The 24,025-nt window shown below is 35.6% G+C and overlaps 1 protein-coding gene and 1 pseudogene across 2 annotated transcripts in view; one reads left to right on the top strand and one right to left on the bottom strand.

Moving 5' to 3' along the window:
• The window catches only part of ME1 (malic enzyme 1), a 193,909-nt gene that overhangs the window by 25,998 nt on the left and 143,886 nt on the right, over nt 1–24,025 (bottom strand). For both annotated transcript variants that reach the window (XM_072736255.1, XM_072736247.1), the window contains exons 7-9: nt 20,156–20,265; nt 7,583–7,680; nt 5,735–5,848 (exon numbers count right to left, since the gene is read on the bottom strand). In XM_072736255.1, coding sequence (XP_072592356.1) covers nt 5,735–5,848; nt 7,583–7,680; nt 20,156–20,265 — 322 coding nt within the window. The remainder of the gene's footprint in view (nt 1–5,734; nt 5,849–7,582; nt 7,681–20,155; nt 20,266–24,025) is intronic.
• Nucleotides 12,252–17,707, top strand: LOC112926354 (transmembrane and coiled-coil domain-containing protein 3-like; annotated as a pseudogene).

Here is a 24,025-nt window from a genome sequence, read left to right on the forward strand (position 1 = left end):
GGTGCAGGTGGAGAGGATACATGGCAAAGACCATCAGGATTTGGGGTTAGCATTTCATGACCCAGGACAGGTACAAAAATGAACTATAGATTGTTACTGATAAATATTTATTTCTGCCTGTACATAGGCACTAGAAGAACTCTACCACAAGTGTTTTTGTTGGCCTTCTTTTGGAATCCATGCCTTCTTGGACAATTTGCACAAGTGTGCCATGCTGGTTCTACTGTCTGGTCATTATTTGTTAGAGTTGAATAGGGCTCCTCTCTGCATCTATAGACAGGGCCTTCTTAGCGGACTGCCAATGCCATTTCACTGTCAGAATTAATCATCTAGTCTGATGAAGATGTAACTCCATAAATGAGGCAATCATACAGTATGCTTTTTAGTTTCTGGCTTTATGTCTTTAAAGAGTGAAGGGGTTTGGTGTATTTTTATGTATTATAAACAATTACATAACAAGTTAATAAAACTAATAAAATGATTCTTATTGGTTCTTTTTTTAAATTAATTCATTTATTTATTCATGAGAGACACAGAGAGAGAGGCAGAGACACAGGCAGATGGAGAAGCAGGCCCCATGCAGGGAGCCCGATGTGGGACTCGATCCCCGTCTCTAGGATCAGGCCTTGGGCTGAAGGCGGCGCTAAACCGTTGAGCCACCCGGGCTGCCTGATTCTTATTAGTTCTCAGGAGAGTTTATGAAAGGATTAATGATAAAGGACAACACCCAAAAAAACATGTAAATTTGAAAGCAAGATTATATTAATTTACTAGTTGTCCTAAGATTTATTAGTTCCGCAACAAAAATCAACATAATAATTCTGACTTTAAAAACCTGAAAGGAAAAGTGGTTAATTGAAGCTTCATGTTCCTTTTATATTAAAGAGTGCACAAGCTGTTAAATATATAACAACCTTTTAAAATGTAACTTTATCTTGGCAAGCAGAATATATGCGGTTCTTTATTTTGGCAAGTAAAAGACATAAAGTAAGAGTGACTGATTAGGTCTAGGCAACAAACTGCACAGTTATTCCAAGTATTGTAATCCATGGAATTTTGAGTCTCAGTTCAGTAAATCTATGCTAAAATTATCTGACATGCTAAAATCTGTATATTTTATAATGATTTCACATAAAACATGTTACTAGAAATCACAGAAGAAATCTATAGTCCCAGACTTTCACTTTTTTAGATACATGTATCTAAGGTACAACACTATTTGTATAGCTTTTCCCATGGCTCCAACTTTTTACATGCATATGTCACTGAAATCTATCTCCAGGAGCCCAGACCCTTATCCTGAGCATCAGTATTATATCTCTGATTGCCAAGGAGACATTTCCATGAGATGTGCAAAGGTACCTTCAACTTGCTATGTCCAAACTGGATCGTATTTTCTTTCTCTTAAACTTGGTCTGTTCATCATTCCTTTTTTACAGTAATGGCCATATCATTTATCTAGACACCCAAGGAGTCCTGCTAGATTCCTGCCCATACTCTATACTTCTCCTCCTTCCATATTTGGTGTTTAGCAAGTATGCCAATACTATTTGCTAAACATCTACTGAATTAAATGTCTTTCACTTATTCCAATAATCACTGCTTTATTTCAGGCACCAATTAATTTTTATCTGTATTACTACAATAGCTTTGTAACTAGTTTCTTTTACTCAGTTTTACCTCATTTCAATTCATCCTCCACAATGCCTAGAGTGACAAGACACAAAACTCCTCTGCATAAGTTTTTTCAATTGCTCATTGTCAGAATTTATAAGAGCCTTTGTCACTGGTCGGTCAGCTGCTTCCTTTCCAAACTAATCCCTAAATGCCTCTTATAATGAAATATCATCTTTTGTAAATGCTGCTCTTCTGCCTGGAAGGCCATTCATCAATTTATTAACAAAATATTTATTGTCAATTATGTGATAGACATCACATAGGTCTTTGAAGACACAGAGATGAAAGACGTGATCCATAGGTTCCATCATGATCTCCTAGTGAACTTCTGATTATATTTCCCTTGACTCACTTTTACATAGGAGACATTCAAGACATCCACGGCGACTCAAGATAAACTCCTAACTTCCCTTTCAAACTGAGGTGAAGAGACACTTTTTCTAGGAACTTTCCTCAGCACTCCCATTATTCTCACCAATGCAGTTGGGAACATTATCTCCAGGGCACCCCTGGCACCAAGGACCCATTTCTATAACATTTTCATGCAGAGATGTAACTTTTGGCTTGTCTGAGTTTTTCCCACTAGTCTGTGAGGCTCCTGAGATCAAGGGAATTACTGAATCCCACAGTCTACAATGCCTACCTAGAGTCAATTTTATTCAGTAAATCTCATTTCAAAACTATTATATATTATGTGGCCACAATGTACAGTTTTTTCTATTTATGCTGATTCTTTAAAGCAATAGAAGTTTTTAAGCCAAGACATTTTAAACTTAACATTTTTCTAATATGTTATAAAAAATTAAATTGCAAGTTAATAAAATGATTATTATTTGATTCTCAGGAGATATTGTATAAGTAGTTCCTATCTTATTTTCCTTCCTTATAGATTCTCATTTGCCACAAAAAGTTATGCATACAATCTTTCCTTAAGGCAAAATTTGTCTATACTAATTACAAATTTTTTCTAGCTTTATAAGAAAACAATTTCTAAGGAGAATTTGGAATATACAAAAAGGCATCAAAATAATGTAATTTTTAAATCACACATATTTTATACATTTACTTCTATAATTTTACATGCAACTCAGTTTTTTTTAGATTTATTTATCTATTTGAGAAAGAGGGTGCATGCAAGCAGGGATGGAGGGATGGGGCAGAGGAAAAGGGAAAGAGAGACTCTGAAGCAGACTTCCCACTGGATGTGGAACCCAACACAAGGCTCAATCCCATGGCTTCAAGATAAAATCAAGAGTCATCTGCTTAACCAACTAAGCCACTCAGATGCCCCTGCAACTCAATTTTTAAAATAAAATAGTAATATATAACATGTTGGTTTTTTTTCATCTAACATTATACTGCTAATCATTTAATGCTATTTGTAGTTCTTTAAAAAAAAAAGACTGTATATTTCTATTCATTTATCTACTCCACAATTACTTCACAGCTATCCTTTATTTAGGTAAACATAGCATATTACATTTTTTCTTCAGCTAAGACAGCATATTACTATTATAATGACTGTATGATAAAACACATCATTTTTATGAGTAATGCTGTGATAACATTCTTAAACATAAAATACTGTGACTGGCACAAAAACAGAGACATAGATCAATGGAATAGAATACTTCGTTGTCAATCTTTGACAAAGCAGGAAAGAATATCCAATGGGAAAAAGAGTCTCTTCAATAAATAGTGTTGGGAAAACTGGATAGTAACATGCAAAAGAATGAAACAGGACCACTTTCTTATACCATACACAAAAGTAAATTCAAAATGGATGAAGGACCTAAATGTGAGACAGGAAACCATTAAAATCCTAGTGGAGAACATAGACAGTAACTTCTTTGACATTGGCCATAGCATTTCTTAGTAGATATGTCTCCTGAGGCAAGAGAAACAAAAACAAAAATAAACTATTGGGACTACATCAAAATAAAAAGCTTCTGCTTCTGCACAGCAAGGGAAATAAACAACAAAACAAAAAGGCAACAAAACGGGAGAAGATGTTTGCAAATGACATATCTGATAACAGGTTAATATCTAAAATATATAAAGAACTTATAAAACTCAACACCCCCCAAAAATGAATAATCCAATTTAAAAATGGGTAGAAGACACGAACAGACATTTTTCCAAAGAAGACCTACAGATGAGCCAATAGACACATGAAAAGATGCTCAGTATCACTCATCCTTAGGGAAATACAAGTCAAAGCTACAGTAAAGTTATCACCTCACACTGTCAAAAGGACTAAAGTCAACAACACAAGAAACAACAGGTATTGGCAAGGATGTGGAGAAGAGAGAACCCTCTCGCACCGTTGGTATGAATGCAAACTGGTGCAGCCACTCTGGAAAACAGATGAAAATTCCTCAAAAAGTTAAAAAGTACAACTAGCCTATAATCCAGCAATTGAACTACTAGGTCTTCACCCAAAAAATACAAAAAGACTAACTTAAAGGGATACATGCAGAATGTAGATAATAGAAGCATTATCTACAATAGCCAAATTATGGAGCCCAACTGCCCAGTGATAAATGAAAGGATGAAAAAAAAATGTGGTGTGTGTGTGTGTGTGAGGGAGAGAGAGAGAGATGGAATATTACTCAGCCATAAAAAGAATAAAATTTTGCCATTTGCAACAACATTGATGGAGCTAGAGAGTATTATGCTAAGCAAAATAAGTAAGTCAGAGAAATACAAATACCATATGATTTCACTCGTGTGGAATTTAAGAAACAAAACAAATGAGCAAAGGGAAAAAAAGAGAGAGAGAGGGAGGCAAACTAAGAAAGAGACCCGTAACTATAGATAACAAACTGATGGTTACCACAGGGGAAGTGGGTGGGAGGTTGGGTTAAATAGGCGTGTACCTGTGATGACCACCACGTGTATGTAAGTGTTGAATCACTATATTGTACACCTGAAACTAAGCTTACACTGTATGCTAACTAACTAGAATTTAAATAAAAACTTTTAAAGAAAGAAGAAAACATAAAACATTGTTACATCTCTATCTCTTGTAAGATATATTCTTACAATGGAAACTATTGCATCAGAAGCATAAACTTTTAAAGGTTCTGGATACACATAAGCCATTTTTCCAGAAAGTTTGTACACATTTCACATTTGCTTCTATAATAAATTCCTGAAGTCTATGCTTATCACTGGTTATTTTAAAAGTTCATCTTCAGGTAGAAAGAAGATTTACAAGTATTTTCTTCTGGCAGTTTAAAGAAGAGTGACTAATGTGCATAGATGGCAGAAGTAATATTAATGCCTTATAGCCATGTAGCAACATAGTCAACCTACCCAGTCTTATTTGGTTCTCACAATAACTTATGAAGTAGGTCCTGTTATCTCTATTAGAGCTGGGAAAACGACCTTTCAGTTAACACTGAAATAGTCATTTTTTAAAGCACTTCTCAGGAATTCCCATTCAAACTCTCAAGAGTTTAGTTGAGAGAAAGTAGCAGGCAAAAGGGAAGCTATTTCATGGTTTGTTCTTTTATCCTAGCTATTGTGCAATTTGCCAGATAACCTTTAATAAAAGGAGCTACCCTTAGGTGTTTCTGCTGTATCAATATAATACTGCCTCATCCAGAAACTAATTCAAGTGGACTGACAACCCATAGAGTAGTAAGGAGCCAATAAACTTCATAGGCCAACCCGATTTGGTAGCTGAGCCAGTCTTCTTTTTCAGAAGAGTATCAGTATTATTGTATGACATGTGGTCATTCATATACAACAGATTTTCTTTCAACATAGTGTTGGGAGTATGGTGAGTGGAAGCAGTAGTAGTCTTTGAGATGGGCATCCAGAATGGCACATTAATTTTTATTCAGTTAAAATTGACAAATTCTGGGACACCTGGGTGGCTCAGCGGTTAAGCGTCTGCCTTTGGGCTCAGGGTGTGATCCCAGGGTCCAGGATCGAGTCCCACATTGGGCTCCTGCAGAGAGCCTGCTTCTCCCTTTGCTTATATCTCTGCCTCTCTCTCTGTCTCTCATGAATAAATAAAGTCTTTAAAAAAAAAAAAAGAAATTCTTACCTTGACTATTAATCCTTTTGAGTCAACCAACCATATCTTTTTCATGGCCTTCTCTTTTGGTAAACCTTCTTTTTCCATGGCCATAACAATCAGGTGTGCGATCCCTAAGGCAGCCTGAGAAGACATTATAAAAACAAAACTTTAAAAAGTTGTTCTGCATAATAACTTATCAAGAGTTACGTTTCACTCCATTTTATCTTTGTTAATAAGAAAGAACAAAATGGCTCTACTACTGACCTAAACGGTTATATTCATTCATTTATACTGGGAGCAAAGTATTTTTGTCACATTTGGGGTAAGCTAAAGGACAATTATTTACTCTTCTTATCACAAAAGAACCACTATTATGTGGCCTGCTCTTTAGCCACAGATAAATCAGTGATATCCTTGATTGTCATCATCTTTAATCCTGTTAATGCAATTAAGATTTGCTCCAACGAGAAAATATTGAACTTAAAAGAATGACCTGATCAGCCTTGCTTATTGGACTGTATTGTTTATTGTTGGGCTCCAGCTCCTCTATTGAATTTGAAGAATGAAGCCTGGTCATTTGGATGGGAACTTGACCAATTAGGCAATAGAATAAAACACATAAAATCTCTGTCCCTAAGCATTTATTTACTCTATTAATTTGGACAAAGAAAGTACTGTGAAATCTCTTTCAAGATTAAAAGCAATCAACTTCTTTGGTATTTGATAAATTTTGTGATAATCTGTGAATGTCCAAAACCTTTTCAGGGACAAACAAGTGCCAGTTTTGAATCATCCAACCATGAATACATCTGCCCTGCTGAGTATCAAGAACTGACCTGTACCATTCATCAAAATCCTTTGGAAATTCAGAGAATTTGAAATAGAAGAAGCTGACTAAAATTAAATACAGCATGTAACCTTCATCCAAATAAAAAACTCAAATTTTAATAAGATGTAATTTAGCCTTGATTTTTATTTTGATGTGAAAATGAACTTGTGATTTATATTCTGAATACTTTGACATGTTTACATCTTGGCATTTAAATTCTAGCTTTGTGAATTTTATTTTAAGAACAAGTAAAATCAAAACCAACATAATATATACAATTTCTACTAGTGTAATACATTTGTTTATAATCATATTCAATTTGAAAATTTAAAGGTTCTTTATATATAGCCACGAAGTATTTCTTCTTTCACTCCATCCTACAATTCTAAACAGATTTGGGCAGTTTTTTCACAAGAAGCTCAAACTCAATTGACATTTTAAGTCCTATTTTGGGGACATGAATTATCAGTGGAGTCTAGTTTTCTTCTTCCAAATGATTAACTCACAGCAGAAGAGAACAAAAACAGCCTACTTTTACTTTTGTCTCCATGCCTTCTCCTTCCAGCAACTGTGAACGTTTTGGTTCTTTTGCATGTGAACAGTTATAATGCACAAGTCTCCAATTCAAATATGTTTTTCTTAAAAACTTGAATATAGTTATATATGTGTACACTGATTTGTGAATCAAATTAAGAGAACTTTCATATGGGACACTGGAGGGCACTAAAAGCATCAGATATAATAGCTTAAAAACTTAAAAGCTTTTATACATAATCACACATTGGAAACTTTTTTGTTCCCACAAAACACACAAAACAAAAATCCATGCCACCATTCGATAATTTTGGAAATTTATGACGTGAAAAGTGTCACTATATCTCTATGATAAATGAATATACCTCAATACTTAACTGGGGTATCTTTCAATAAATAGCTGCAATATATTGAAAATTTGAAAAAATACCTTAAACTTCAAATTAGTGAATAATTAAGATAAATTCTGTTCATCACTTTAAGATAATGTAAGTATTGTATAAGGCAAGTACCTCTCCAGCTCCTTGGAAGAGTATTTTTTGATCAGACAGTTTGTTTTTGGTTATTCGAAGAGCCGCAAGAATGCCTGCCACTGCAACAGACGCTGTTCCTGTAACAAGAAATAGCCTTACATGATCCTCAAACAGATCCTGCCAAATTCAAAGTCTTGAATCTTTATTTGCCTCTTGAATTCATTGTACAACAAGGTAACTGGTACAGAAAGGGAACCTATGGTTGTCTGACCTCATGCTCACATATGACGTTAAATTCTCAGGCTATGGACATCAATATTTTAACACAGCAACTCTCCACTATTCTTGATGGCTTTCCAAAAAGATGCTATGACTTAATGTGATATAATGAATAAAAGCATGGGGTTTGAATTCTTATGTGGATTCCAGGTCAACCTGTTTACTAGCTAGATGAATTTAGAGAAATTATTTTTTTTTCATTTTGGGTTTCTTAAAAAAGATTTTATTTATTTATTCATGATAGACACTGGGGAAGAGAGAGAGAGAGAGAGAGAGAGAGAGAGAGGCAGAGACACAGGCAGAGGGAGAAGCAGGATCCATGCCGAGAGCCTGACGCGGGACTCGATCCAGGATCACGCCCTGGGCCAAAGGCAGGTGCTCAGCCGGTGAACCACCCAGGGATCCCCTCATTTTGTTTTTTTAAAGATTGTATTCATTTACTTGAGAGTGAGTGAGAGAGAGAAAGAGAGAGAGAGAGAGTGCATACAAGCGGGAGAAGAGTAGCAGGAGAGGGAGAAGCAGACTCCCCACTGAGCAGGGAGCATGATGTAGGACTCGATCTCAGGACCACAGGATTGCAGGATCATGACCTGAACCCAAAGGCAGGTGCTTAACCGAATGAGTCACCCAGGTGCTCCTAGAAAAATTATTTTATCAGTTTCCTCATATGTAAAATAGTTCTACTGTGTGAGACTAAAGAGTACTAAGTGCTATTAGATTCTTCCACCTAATTACTCTAGGGACCCTGAAACCTACTACTAATCCCGTCTATACAAAATAGGTGTGCAGTAAATTCTTGCTGATAATGGCTGTGCTAGTAATGACGTTTCCAATACATTTGGAATTTGATCTTTAAATCTTTAATTTTAAAAACTGACAGACAATAGCAATTAAAATCTGGTGTTATTGTGTCCTTTAATTGGCTATTACAATTAAACCTATAACAATCATTGGTGGATCCCAAAGGTGCTGGACAATATTAATGTAAAATTTATTTAGGATAATAGACTGAGTTTTCCTCATCATGCCCCACGGTCATAGAAACTTCACCAGTACTACTTTTACTACTTTGGCATATAAGCTTTCACAGATCACAGAGCAGTTTTCTTGCTTTTAAACATAATTTCATAGCTCAAATTCTTTATTGGCTCAGGTCTGAAGTAAAACTTTGCACCCTCTTGCAGTATTTCCCAGCTCTGTCATCTATTTTCACTCCTCTACATAACACATTACCTATAATGGTTCTTAGATCACTCACCTAGGTAGCAAAGCTTAATTAAACTTTAAACATCCATATTTGGTATAAAAAAATAGATTTAGACTAGGTCTGATGAATGACACAATGATGAAGTGTCATATATGCCAAGTACCAAGGATGAATGAAGCATTTCACCATTAGTATATGTTTGTTCTTTTCAAACTTTTGGTTGTTTCTTTCTTGTAGAATCTGGTAGTCATAAATAAGATCATGATAAACAATAATTATTGAAGACCTGTGTCACTTGCATGTTTTTTTATTTAGAAACACAACATAAATCACGAAAATAAAATGCTTGAATTTTGAGGCATCATTATAATAAACTGTGGTAAGTGATACGTTATGTAGAGACAACTCTCCTATATAACATTTAAAATGAAAGCCTGTTTTCTTTGGGGAAATACGTAGTAGTGGAATTATTGAATTATAGGGTATTTGTGGTTTTAGTTTTTTGGAGACTCTCCATACTGTTTTCCACAATGGCTGCACCAATTTGCGTTCCCAGCAACAGTGCACAAGGGTTCCTCCTTCTTCACATACTTGCCATTCACATACTTGTTATTTCCTGTCATTTTGATTTTGGCCATTCTAACAGGTATAAGCTTATATCTCATTGTGGCTTTGATTTGCATTTCCCTGATAATGAGTGATGGTGAACATATTTTCACTGTTGACCATCTGTATGTCTTCTTTGCAAAAATGTCTATTCAGATCCTCTACCTATTTTTAACCAGATTATTTAGTTTTTATATAAGTTATTACACAAATAAGTATAAGTTATGCAAATAAGTATTATTTGTAGAAGTTCTTTACATATTTTGGATATTAACCTCTTATCAGATATATTTGCAAATAAATGAAAACACCAATTCAAAAGGATATATGCATCCCTATGTTTATTGCAGCATTATTCATAACAGCCAAGATATGGAAGCAACCCAAGAATCCACTGATAAATGAATGGATAAAGAAGATGTCTATGTACACACACACACAAACACACACAATGGTATCACACAGCTATATAATGAGATCTTGCCATTTGTGACAACCTATATGGACCTAGAGGATATTAAGCTGAGTGAAGAAAGTCAAACAGAAAAAGACAAATACTTATGTGTGGAATTTAAAAAAATAAATGAATAAAAAAAGCAGAATCAGATCTATAAATACAGAGAATGAACAGACTAATGATTGCCAGAGAGGGAAGATGGGCAAAATGGAGGAAGGAGAGTAGGTGATACAGGCTTCCAGTTATAGAATGAATAAGTCACAGGAATAAAAGGCATAGCAGAAGAAATACAGTCAATGGTATTGTAATAGTGTTGTATGGTGAGAGACAATAGCTACACTTATAGTGAACACAGCATAACAAATAGAGTTGCTGAATCACCACATTGTACACCTAACACATAAAATTGTATGTTAACTATATTCAAATAAAAAATAAAATAAGTAAAATAAAATAAAAGCCTAGGTAAAAATATGGCTGATCTGTGTAGAAAAGACATTACAATAGGATCAGAATGGTTTGTCTCTTACATCCATGGTACTTACAGGAACTATTAAATAGAAGAAAATAATTTTAGAGAGGTATAAGTATCCAGTCACTATACAAGTAGCTATTCACTAATACTAGCTCAAGTTATCTCATTCTCAGGCTTTTTGAAGTAAACTGACCAGAAGCTTGGATTTGAGGGACTCTAAGCTCCCTTCCAACTCTGAGACTTCTATCATTTTAGGGTCTCTATAGCCTCTATCAGAACCACAAGATTTAACCAGCTGAAGAATCAAAGTTGAAGCAATCACTGTATTTGTATTATTGTTTTGACTTTAAATAGAACTGGGCATTTAAGAATAGTAGAATAAAATCTTTCAAAAGATCCAAACTATAATGTGGTGACATTTTTATATGGTTATGCTGGATCATTCTGTATTAAAAGCCAAGATGTTTTAAGTTTGTACATATCATCTCAAGTAAGATAAAATACATCTCTGTTTACGTTAGATGTTAGTGCCTTCTATTTAAATATATATTCCACAACATCTCATGAGGCAATAATGAAACATCTAAATTTCTCTTCATAGAATAAAAATAAAAAAGATATTTTTAGCACTATCAAAAAGCTAATTTGAGCATGATTCCTTTTTTTGACATGTTAGCTGAAATTTATTTTTTTGTAATAATTATATGTATGGGTTTTTTGTTTATTTTTTTTTTTAATTGAGCATGACTCTTGCACATGTCCTAGTCCTACTTCCTGGTACGACTTTGATTTAAATCAAAGTCAAGGGATCCCTGGGTGGCGCAGTGGTTTAGCGCCTGCCTTTGGCCCAGGGCGCGATCCTGGAGACCCGGGATCGAATCCCACGTTGGGCTCCCGGTGCATGGAGCCTGCTTCTCCCTCTGCCTGTGTCTCTGCCTCTCTCTCTCTCACTGTGTGCCTATCATAAAAAATAAAAAAAAAAGAAACGACAAATACTCTTTAAAAAAAAAAAAAAAAAAAAAAAAATAAATCAAAGTCAAGGGAGTAAATGTGGCAAGATGATATCTCATAAAAATGCTGAGTTTTTGTAACAAATTATTCCAAAATAATTTTTGAGATTGAAAACTAAATTTTTAGTAAAGCAGACAAAGACAGGCTGAAGTTTATCTTTGTACTAGGACTTTTAGAGTACTTCATATTTAACACTGATCAAAGAATGACCTCTACTAATACAGTAATTTGTTAAATCTGATTAGAATTACTATATAACTAGCAAAGGAGACTGATAAGTAATCAAGTTAAACTCCTCATGTGCTACTAAATAAGTAGTTCAGACAGCACCAGAAGCAAGGGGAGCAGGAGTAACTTTTTTGAGCAGGGCTACAGTATTAGGAGTACGTGCTACTCAAGCACAGTATTAAATAACGTGAGAGGTCCAGGATTTCTGACAGGGCAAGCATGACACGGAAGCAGGGAGGACTGGTCAAAATGGGGGATTGAACACATAATTTAGTTTTCCCTCTCCCCAATAAACTCTACTGAAACAACAGAAAGGATATTAAAAAAAAAAAAAAAAAGATCAAGAAACCACAAGAGGATAGCAACAAAATTGCTAGAAGCTAGAAGGCAGATGGGCAGATAGCAACAGACAGTGGATGCGAAAAGGCTGAGTTCTTGGCCAGCCATGGGAATGCCTAGAAACAATCGGAGTGAGAAAGCAGAATTATCAAAAGACCTGGCTACGGAGGCACCAAATACCTCTGAAAGTGGGGATTTAAGAAGAGATGTAAAACATGAGGCTACTCAAAAATCTGTGAAGAAGTAGTTATAACCTAGATCCATTTTCCTGACCTTCTAGCAGATAGGTGACCCTCTACACTCCGGAGGTTTATTTAAAAAACCAGAGGTTTATTTTCTAGAAACCATATCTGGATTGTAAGACATGAGGCACAACCGTAAGGCATCAGGGATAATTGGTTGCAAGGGTGCTATACCTTGAAACAATGTTAAATGCCAGTTAACATACTCAATATAGAGACTTCCAATCTTCCCCCTACTTGGCTCCAAGAATACTGGCAAAAAGCTCATCCTAGCAGAAAGCTAACATCAAGAGAGAGACTGAAACAATCTTTTCTGTGGAATCTGAGCAGTGTAAGAGAGAAAACAAAACCAGACTGCTATGGAGGATTTCCTTAAGAAAATGGCTCAATCAAGTATCTTACAGTAAAGACCTAGAATACAAGCTCCATTTGTTTACCAAGCCTTCCAAAATGTAAGAGAGAGGACACAGAACACATGTGAAACTGTAGTATAGTACTGCTGAAACAAACACAACTTACTAGAATGCTGCATGATATGATGCTGAAGTGTTGGATAAGATCATGCAGGCTCTTCCACTACATACTAATAATAACTGTATATATTGTTTTATATACATATAAATATATAATGTATACATATATCATATACATAAATAAAACTAAAATTATAAACTGTATAATTATAAAATTATATAATTATAATTATAGGTAACATGGCTAAAAAATTCTAAATTCAGAGAGCAGTGGGGGAGTAATTTGAGAGTTGGGGGCTGATGATCACTGCAATTATTGAGGAGAGAGGATATTGTAACAATCCAAGAAAGAAGCAAGTTGAAAGGGAGGAAATAATTAAGAGATAAAAATCAACAGGTCTTAATGATTAAATGCATAGAATGGGTGAGGAAAAGTCCAGAATAATCATACATTTTCTTGTTTGGGTGACTAGGAAAAAGTTTGCAAGGAAAATATGAGTTCAATTTTGAACTTGTGAGCTTGTGCTTCCTGTCTATGTGCTGCTCAGGGGGAAATGTCAAGAAGGTAGTTAGATATACAGGTCCGGAACTCAGCATAGAAATCTAGGTCAGAGATAAAAATCTGGAATTTGAAAACATGTAGTTGTATTTAGGTCATGTGGATTGACAACACTATTCAGTGAGTGGCTAAAGGAGAGAACCCAAAATAAATATAAACATTTAAGGAATAAGGGCAGAAGAATGTGATATAGGGGAAGATGGCCAAGTAAGAAAATGATCAAAGAGACAGAAGAAGCAAGAAAGCCTATGGTACCATGGAACCAAAAGGAAGAAGTAGTGATAAACAGTGGAAAGGTTAATCAAGAAAGGCAATGATAACAACTACTGGATCTGACGATTATTACATCATGGTGACCTTTCAGAGAGCTATTTTGGTTATATATGTTAAAGCCAAAGCTGAAGGGCAGCATGCTGAGGAATAAATAAAAGATGAAGAATAGAGACAGCAGATGTGGAGTATTCCTTGGAAAAGTTTAAATAAGAAAATAATGAGATGAAAATGGAGATGGGGGCAGGAGGGAAACAGGGCCAAGAAAAATATTTTATTTTTATAGGAAGAATGACAAGGACTGTTGGAGGAAAGAATGTTGGGTCAAGGTAATTATTTTAAGAATTAAAGAAATTCTTAAATAAACCTAAATTTTCTTAAATTTTGGGTGTCTGGGTGGCTCAGTCGGTTAAGCATCTGCCTTCAGCTCAGGTCATGATCCCAGGGTCCTGGGATCCAGCCCCACATCAGGCTCCCTGCTCAGTGGGGAGTCTGCTTCTCCCTCTACCCCTCACTCTGCTCATGCTCTCTCTCTTTCTCTCTCTCAAATTAATAAATAAAATCTTTAAAAAAAAGAAAGCAATTTAAACATGATATAGCCTAATGGCAGTAGAGACAAAGAAGCTGAAGTCACAGGAAAAGAAGCTACCCACTAATTCTAATGAGCTTTTTCAAACTGGTCTGGTTTCACCATTAGGAAAGCCAAGTATGTTTAAAAAATTCTTTTCTATTAAATCCTTTTGTAAAATAAATAAATAAATAGATAAATAGATAAATAAATAAATAAATCCTTTTGTAATAAGAATATCTGACAAAATATTCCTGCATTCTAGTTCATGTATTGATTTTTAAAACAAATATTTGATAAAATAAATTCTAATATAACAAAATAGTCTGAATAGTTTTTGTCTCCTAGTATAAAGACATCTTAGCAGAAATGCAGGGGAGATCTGGGGGAGCCTGGATGGCTCAGTTGGTTAAGCATCTATTTTCAGCTCCGGTCATGATTAGAGGCCCTGGGATCAATCCGTGTGTCAAGCTCCCCAATTAATGTGGAGTCTGTTTCTCCCTCATCCCTCTGCCCCTCCTTCCACTTGTGTCTCTCTTTCTTTCTCAAATAAATAAATCTTAAAAACAAAAAACAAAACCAAAAAAAAAAAAAAAAAGAGAGAGAGAGAGAGAGAGAGAGAGAAATACATGGGAATGTAATTATGGTATCTAGATATAAAATAAAGTACTTTGGATTAATGTTAAATCAACTGAGAATTAACTTAGAATCTACAAATAAGAGGAATGTCATCTGAATACTATTTTCCCTTTGTTTTCCATTTAATTTCTCTTATACGATAGAGTTATATCTAATATTCCTTCATATAACTGGTATTAAGGATAACATGAAAAATGACTCTTCTAAGAGATGACAGCAAATGCCAAATTACAATATAAAGTAATGACAGTACCACTTTGAAAAGAACACTAATAGAAGCATTGGGTTTTTGGTATTATAACTAAAGACTATACTTCAGGTAATTTTGTGTATGGCTCAACAACTCAGTAAAATGTGCTATCTTTCTACACTTGAAAAAATGTATTCATAAATACATGCCCATTGTAACAAATGCATTAAACAGTTAAAATCCAGATTGACAAAGACTAAAAAAAAATCACTTCTAATCCTACTGCCTGGGTAGGATCATTTTCAACATTCTGATGAATACTTGTACAACTGTTTTCTATATCTGATATATGCAAATTAAAGAAAATTTTAATTTGCAAAAAAATATTTCACGCCATGCCTACTATTTTAACATACTTTCTGACACTTAAAAATATCTTGTGACTAACATACGATGTTAATAACATATTTTAGAGGACTTCTCATTTTTTGCTATTAAAAAAACATTGCAATAGAGATTGCATTCCAGAGATAGTAATGGGTGGCCAGGACCCTCCTTGAGCCCAATCCTTTCCCCATCCCTTGCCTTGGGGGGGGAGGGGGCAGCTGCGCCACCTGCCACCTGGAGAGGGATATAGGATCCTATATCCTATAGAATATAGGTTTGTTCCTGTCTGGCTTTCAGTGCCAAAGAGCCAGACCCAAAATGTGGTGCGGATAGGCCAGGTTCCAAAGAAGTTAAATAACTGATGCTGGACTCACTGGCTCTGTACCTGCCCTGCTCATGCTGCTTGCTCCTTGCTCCAGAATTTCCTGGGTATGGCACCAGGTATGCATTTGGTACCAGCTGAAAATATGTTTCTAAAATGCAAGCTCAGTTTAGCAGAACTCTTGGGACAGCCTTGCCCTGTCCTCGAAAATTGGATCATGAAGGTATTAGAAAAACTGTTTCTGGATGTTGCTTCTAACACTTCGTTTACTAGTGGGTGCCGTGGAACACAAAGAGATATCAGAACATGCCATCAAGTTGCAGCTTAATGAAGCAGAGGGGCAGCTAGAACTCAGAGGAAGCAGTGGGTCCTCCATAGTTGCAGAAAGCTGCCTGGGCTTCTTCACTAAAAAACTGTGGTTCTTTACTAACTGAAAAGGGCCATAGAGAAGTGGAAAAAGACGCTGGCCTATGGAATGAAGAAACAATGTTCCAGGGGTACACAGTTGTAATTTTCCAAAAAGAGCTGAATGAAGTGAAAAATTATGGTCTCCTAGGCTACATACGGCCCTAGAGAGCCCTTGAGAAGAAAGAATGTGTGAAAATTCCAGCAGCAGGAAAACATCAGGGTGACACCTTCGAAACTACACACCATCAAAACAGAAGTTTATCCATGTTGATGATATTCTCGAAGATGGGAGAAAGGCAGCATATTGCTCTGAGGAAGGCATGGAAGTACACACTTTTGATGACAATAAATGAGGCAAAAAAGGGGTCAATTTGAGGTAGTTCTGAAGGCGAGAAGAAGAGGTCAACTCTAAACAAAATCTCACAAAATAAGAAACGGAGTAGGATGTAGGTCTTAGCGTGGTGACTCTGAAAACAATGAATATATTTTGACCAAGAGATACAACAATCCCATATGCATTTCACTACTTTCTTTTTTTTTTTTTAAGACTTTATTTATTTATTCATGAGAGACACAGAGAGAGAGGCAGAGACACAGGCAGAGGGAGAAGCAGGCTCCATGCAGGGAGCCCGATGTGGGACTCGATCCTGGGTCTCCAGGATCATGCCCTGGGCTGAAGGCAGGCGCTAAACCACTGAGCCACCCAGGGATCCCCCATTTCACTACTTTCTAAAGAATACTGTGACCATAGGAATGTTGTCTTTACTGAGAGCTGGCTGTGCACAAGAGGACTGCCTACAACGTTGTGTTACACTAATCGTGGTACACTTGGGAACTCCAGGACTAAATAGGATTAAGTTAATAAACTTACAATCAACTTACTACGAGGGAAGACATTAGGAGAATCTTTTTCTTATTGGCTTAGAAGTTTTCCGAGCAAAGCTAAGCAGGGTAGTGAAGACTGCCCTACCAGGACTGTGATATGTGACTCTATGAGTGATTATATTGGGCTTCTTCTGGGGATACCTTTTACAGATCAGATCCACTAAGAGCATCTTTATTTCTACCTGCCTGTCCGTATCGAGCATACCCTTAGTGTCCAGATTCCTCATGGGTAGTAGCACACAGGGTGAAAAAGAAGCACTGACCATAGCATGGTGCTGCTTGGAATAATGCTCATGGTGCCGGATGCACAGCTGGCATGCTGACCCTCATCCAAGCAGGAGCCAATACTTAGTTCAATATTGTCATGCTGTACTCTGAATACCGGCTTGTTGGTCAGATTCTTTTCTCCAGGCCTGCTGCTTTTATTCCATGTCTTATTATAAAGATTTACCTCATAGGACCATATTATCTAAAGCTGTGTATGGAAAGCAATGGGAATAAAAAAGCTCTTATCTTAGGAATCTCTGCTTTCATCTTTTTAATGTTAACAGTCATGGAGCTGTTCGATTTCTCCATGGAGCTAGACTGCATCCCGACCAGAAAGCTCCTTCTTTTGTGAAAAATGTCTTCTATCAAATTTGATTTTGATCTTTTCGATTATCAAAACATTTAGTATAAGATCAAGCTATATTTACCTAATTTTTAAAAAATCCTAATAACCAAACTAGTTCATTATGGCTAAACCTCCTATGTAAATAATTACAATGTCATGTTAGAGAGCAGCCATTCCAAGGAGGCCATTATGAGAACAACCACCTCTTTTTATAATTGATTTTAAATGACCAGAGGATGAGACCTTATTATTTTGATCTGAATTTGAATTCTGATGGTCTCTAGATTATATTATTAAATGTCCAATTATTTATAGATTTAGCCAGCACTTTTTCAGCTAAAAATAATTTATAGTTAGACTGCATTGAAGTCCAAATCTCTATCCAAAACCAAATTGTCTATCATTTAAAATTATTTTAGGTCACTAATATAGAATTATAAGTATTTTTAAAATCAAATACTTTTTATAAACTATCTTTAACGCATCTGTTAAAAAAAGAAAAGAAAAATGTTCTCCCAAGAGTTTGGTGTGAAACATTTATTTACATGATGTGGCTGTAATAGCTAAATAGCTACATAATTATTTTCCTTGGCACTGAAATGCAATTTTTATGCCCACAGTGGGGAAAGTATTACATTGTGGGCAAAATGGTAAAAACATAAGGTTAGAAAGGTAAAATAGAAACACATGGGGAAAAAGTATCATTAGAGACACTATTTTGGTATGGAGAAATGTACAGAATGGTTTGGTCATTTCTAATCAGAACCCCAATAACTTGCCAAAAGTTCTCTCTAGCCAGAGACTGGGGCCATTTTTCTCAAATCTGTCTTTTTGTTGGCTAAGTCAGAAATGCTCTAAAATTCCTATGTGTAAATAGGTAACTACGCAGATTATATTTTAGGACAGATTAACTGGGGTGAAAAATTAAATAATTAATGCCTCCACATTGGTGACCCACTGGGTAGAAGGGGGAATATTCTGTGGTGAATCCTACAGAACGACTGCACATGCAGTGCTATTTGGACTTGGCTTAGCATCTGCCTCAGATTTCCTGTGCTCCTGACTTTAATTCTGATGCAGCCCAGACCTTGACCTCTAAATTCCTACTCCTCATTGACAGGAGCTCTGATCCTAATTACAAAATACTCATTTTGTTTGATTTGGATTTAGCATTCTTTTTATCTTAAACCGAACTCTAATGCCTATCAATTCTGCATAATGGTTCAAAAGTATGTAATATTGGTCTTTAACTTCTATATGGACATTTCTGTGGGACCCCCAAAATTGAAAGATAAGAGTATTAAAGAAAGGACAGTTTGCTCAATAGTTTATGTGGCTATTTATTTATTTTTAAGTAATTTCTACACCCATCATAGGGCTCAAACTCCAAACTCCGAGATCAAGAGTTGTATGCTCTACACCAAACTCTACACCAACTGACCCAGCCAGGTGCCCCTAATATAGAGTATTTTAGAGACCACTGCAAAATGAACTGGTAAATGACTCAGACACTGGTCTACAAAATCTTTGTTTGTAGCACTGAAGGCATGCTATCACTATACATGTATCTTCTAGGAAGGTCTATAGCTCTGTAAAATTAGACTCTTACTACCCTTCTGAAATCCTCCAAATACTCACTTCTCATGAATAAATACTCAAAAAGAAATTTAATAACACAGGAAGAAAACAAAGTTGAATTAATGTAAAGCATCTTTGTCATGAAAATGGCACTAAAGTAATAATGTGATAACATCACAAAGGATTTGGGGAAAAGAAAGATTTGACCAACTAATTTAGTGTGCCCCAAAAGATACAGAGACTCATTATTTTTAAACACATTATATCTATATAGCTATGTCACACTATAAATTTAAAGCATAGTGAATTTTAAAAATTATACCTGTGAAGTACATTTTATTTTACAGGGCACTTTCACAAATGATTATTTGTCCTTAATACAAACTCTATGAATAGAGAAACATCATCCTCATTTAAACTTTTCTTTGACCACCTCATTTCCAATGGCACTCATCTCATTTCACTTTGGCTGTCTTCCTCCAAAGTTCCATGAGATGGTGCTTACTATCACTCAGATCTAATCCTTTGTGGTAATACTACATTAGAATACCTCACTCAGGCAGCCCAGGTGGCTCAGCGGCTTGGCGCTGCCTTCAGCCCAGGGCGTGATCCTGGAGACCTTGGATCGAGTCCCACGTCAGGCTCCCTGCATGGAGCCTGCTTCTCTCTCTGCCTGTGTCTCTGCCTCTCTCTCTTTCTCTCTATATCTCTCATAAATAAATAAAGTCTTAAAAAAAAAAAAAAGAATACCTCACTCAGGGTCTACAATTTCCCACCCTCCCAGTTGATTCAATTGTCCCCATTATGCTTATTCTTTAACTTCATGGGAGCCTCTGGGCCCTCCTGTCCTTATCTTCACTCCCCTTTCCAGCTTACCTTGAATATCATCATTGAACGTACAATATCGGTTTTGGTATTTCTTGAGGAGACGAAAGGCATTTATATTGGCAAAATCTTCAAACTGAATAAGGCAATTCATCCCATACCTATGGGACAAAACATTCACATGAGAAGAGGTTCTTGAAATAACGTATCAAAATAAACCTCAAAAAAATTCTATCTTGCTACTTAACTATAAACATGTAATACAATGTCTGTTCAGCAAATATTCACTGTATACTTACTACAGAAAAAGTATTGTGTTGGCACTGTGAAATAATATAAAAATTACAAAAATATGGTCCCTACCATGAAAGAATTTAAAATTTACTAGAAACAAAAGTACTTTGAAATAAATGAAAAGTAACCTAAAAGTGGTATAAACAAGGAATTACAGATGTTGAGAGGACAGATATCACTTCTGGCTGGTGACACAGACCAAGCAATAAATGAACTGAGTTTTAAAGAATGGCTATGATTTAAAAAATAGAGATGTAGGTTTTTACACGCTAGGTAAAAACTAGAAGCAACATAATTGAGGTGAAAATTGAGAAAGAAAACAGTCTTTAAAAAATAGCAAGAAGCCCTATTTGGCTATCATGTGGTGATACATGTAAGGGTATACTAAAAGATAAGGTCAGAATTTTATATGAGAACCATTAAAATTTTGGGTTCTGGTTTTTACTCTACAGCAATGGCCAAACACTGAAGGGCTTTGAGCTTTGAAGTATATTGGACAGATTTTTACTTCTGAAATGAGCAGGTTGTCTCACCCTTTATTTGTATGATCATCCACCTACCTAACCTATCCAAGGCAAAAGAAATTAACATTTTTTTAAAGATTTCATTTATTTATTCATGAGAGACACAGAGAGAGAGAGAGGCAAGAGACAGTCAGAGGAAGAAGCAGGCTCCCCACAAGGAGCCTGATGCAAGATTTGATCCCAGAACCCTGGGATCATGACCTGGGCCAAAGCCAGACACTCAACCACTGAGCCACCCAGGTGCCTGAAATTAACATTATTGATAACCCAAGATTCTTTTTAAATTTTTTTAAAGATTTTATTTATTTATTCATGAGAAACACAGAGAGAGAGAGAGAGAGAGAGACAGAGAGAGAGAGAGAGAGGCAGAGACATAGGCAGAGGGAGAAGCAGGCTCCATGCAGGGAGCCTGATGTGGGACTCAATTCCGAGTCTCCAGGATCACGCCCTGGGCCAAAGGCAGGAGCTAAACCGCTGAGCCACCAGGGATCCCCAATAACCCAAGATTTTAAGAGTTGCCAGAGAAAGCCATATCGCCATGAACATCCTTGCCACTACAGATTTATGGTCTCCAACCTAGGCGAGACTCCCACTGCTGCTCTCTATGTGATTCTTCTCATTTTTTCTTCATCAGCTTCCATTTCCATCACACCCAATGGTTACTCCTAATGTTTCCCAATCCTTTTAAATCTTGACTTCTCTACTTGTCTCCTACATGTGCATATGGTTTTCCTATTCTAGCACATACTGTGCCATTAATCATTTACAGTATTCCTGCTTGTTTTTACAAAAAGAATTTTAAATTTTTAAAATTTTTTATTTATAGTTGCTGCCCTTGATGGTATGCTTCTTACAGTCTTCTCCACAAACATTTATTTAAATATTAATCAAAAATTTCTTCTGGTGAGAGCATCGATTTAGGAAATAATCTCTGTTATCTATTTATTATTTTATTATTTTTTATTTTCTTACTGTCTTCATTTAAAAAAAAAGATAATCAAAATTTCTGTTTTATATATTTGAGAGTCCATATAAATAGCTGTAATTAAAATCATGAGCGTGATTAAAATTCTACTAGGATGCACACATCCATACACAGTAGTCAAGGAGAGAGTAGTAGGAAACATCAGTGTTTAAGTGCTAAGGATGCTACAAAGGAGAAAGAAGAAATGATCACATGTTTAGGAGACGGCACATAAAAGTATGACACCCCAGAAGTCTAGGGGGCAGAATGTTAAGAAAAAGACAAATCATCCAACTATGCCATCATAATTTATTTAATAGTCTATCATTTCCTCTCATCAACGGTAATCAGATACTATATTATGTTATATAGTAGATTTGCTTTCTGTGCTTTTCCTCTTTTATTCTATTGCTAGTAGCAACAAAAATTTTTTTTCACTTTTTAAGTAGTATGTATGTGTCTGTATACACTTGCTTATTCTTTACAACCACTCTATGATGCTGGCAGTATTATTACTCTTATCTTATATATGAGAAAACAGGCACACCATGTTGATACTTCCTGGTAATAACAGTCCAATAGTAATGATTAGTGTATTAATATCTTTATCCAGAAAAAAAAGCCTCTGTTTTAATTACTATGGTTTGTAAATACCTTTAACATTTAATAATATTTATCTCTCATCTTTCTCTTTATGTATTTGCTTGGCTGTGGCAGTGGTTTAAAACGCAGACTTTAGATTCAGAGTTCCTGGGGTGTAATCTTGTCCTCCTCATTTATTCTGTATTCTTAACTGTCATGTGATTCTATATCTACACTAGAATAAGTGAGAATAATAACGGCATATTATCATAAATTTGTTATCAGAATTAAATGATATGTATAAGCTCTCAGTGTGCAAAGACTGACGCATGACTGCCCTATAATCATGAAGCATTTTTCACCTAATACTAACAATAGAAGTCATAGACAGTGCTTTAAAGGTCTAACAGAAAATAACTGTCATCCTAGGACAGTATGTCTACCAAAGCTACTCTTCGAAAGCAATGTTGTAATTCAACTATACTTCTTTAAAAAAAATGAATGAATATAATGTTTTTTATAAGTAGAGTTGAAACAAAGACATCTGCAGATAAATAAAAACCAAAAGACTTCAACTAAAGGAATCTTAAAAATGTATATTTCAGAAATAAAGAAAATAATCTCACTAAAAGTCTATGATAAAATTTAACAGTAAAAGATAACAGGGAATTTTTAACCCATAAAATAGTAAAGAGGAATAGGCCTAACAGAGTGAGGAGGTTGAGAAAATTTTCCTCAAACACCAACAATAAAGCAGAACTAATCCTTCAAAACCACCATTTCAGGGCTTGGAAATCAACTAAAGGCAATGTAGCAAAAATGTTAAAGTAAAATGTGGGATTGGGTTCAAATCTTGAATGGAACATAAAATCTTTATGCTCCTTATATATATGATGCAATTCTAGCAAACTCTTTAGCTAGCCTTATTAAAAATTACTAAAATGTTTTTAAGAATGAGTAAAAGCATTTCTATGATTATAAATTACTACTTTTCTTTACAACCTTAGCAAAGAAGGAGAACCTGTGGTAGCAACCGATCACCCCAAACACAATCATCTGGTGCTTGGAATGGCTCCTTTCCTACTTCTCTGGTTTCCACACAGGCCTTTAGAAAGTAAAGGCTGTGCGCTTTCAGACAGCACCCTCATACAGTTTGCTCCTGATGTGTCATGTACTGATGATGGTCTAGCAGCATTAGACGATCTGTCATTATGTTCAGAAGCAGCAGAACTGTGTGGTTTCAGTATATGAGGACGAATCAGAGCCTTCTCAGTTCTATTCCTGGATCTACTACTTACTCGGGTCTTGTGGTTTTGGACTTGTTACAATTTCTCTGTGGTTAAAATGAAATCCCCACAGTACGGTTTGCCTTCAGTGTTTAGGACACAATGTGGTCAGGCTACAAGTTTATAATATTTTCTAAGTAAAATCTAGGAACAGCCAGCCACAGGTACTAAAATGCTACACAAGATACTTTATCATTTACAAAAGTTTATTTTAGAATTGTTCCCTGGAGAATATTGTATATCTGTTTCAATTTCACAACTTTTCTCTACC

This window comes from Vulpes vulpes, chromosome 1 (genome assembly GCF_048418805.1).
Source record: "Vulpes vulpes isolate BD-2025 chromosome 1, VulVul3, whole genome shotgun sequence".
NCBI classification, from domain to species: Eukaryota; Metazoa; Chordata; class Mammalia; order Carnivora; family Canidae; genus Vulpes; species Vulpes vulpes.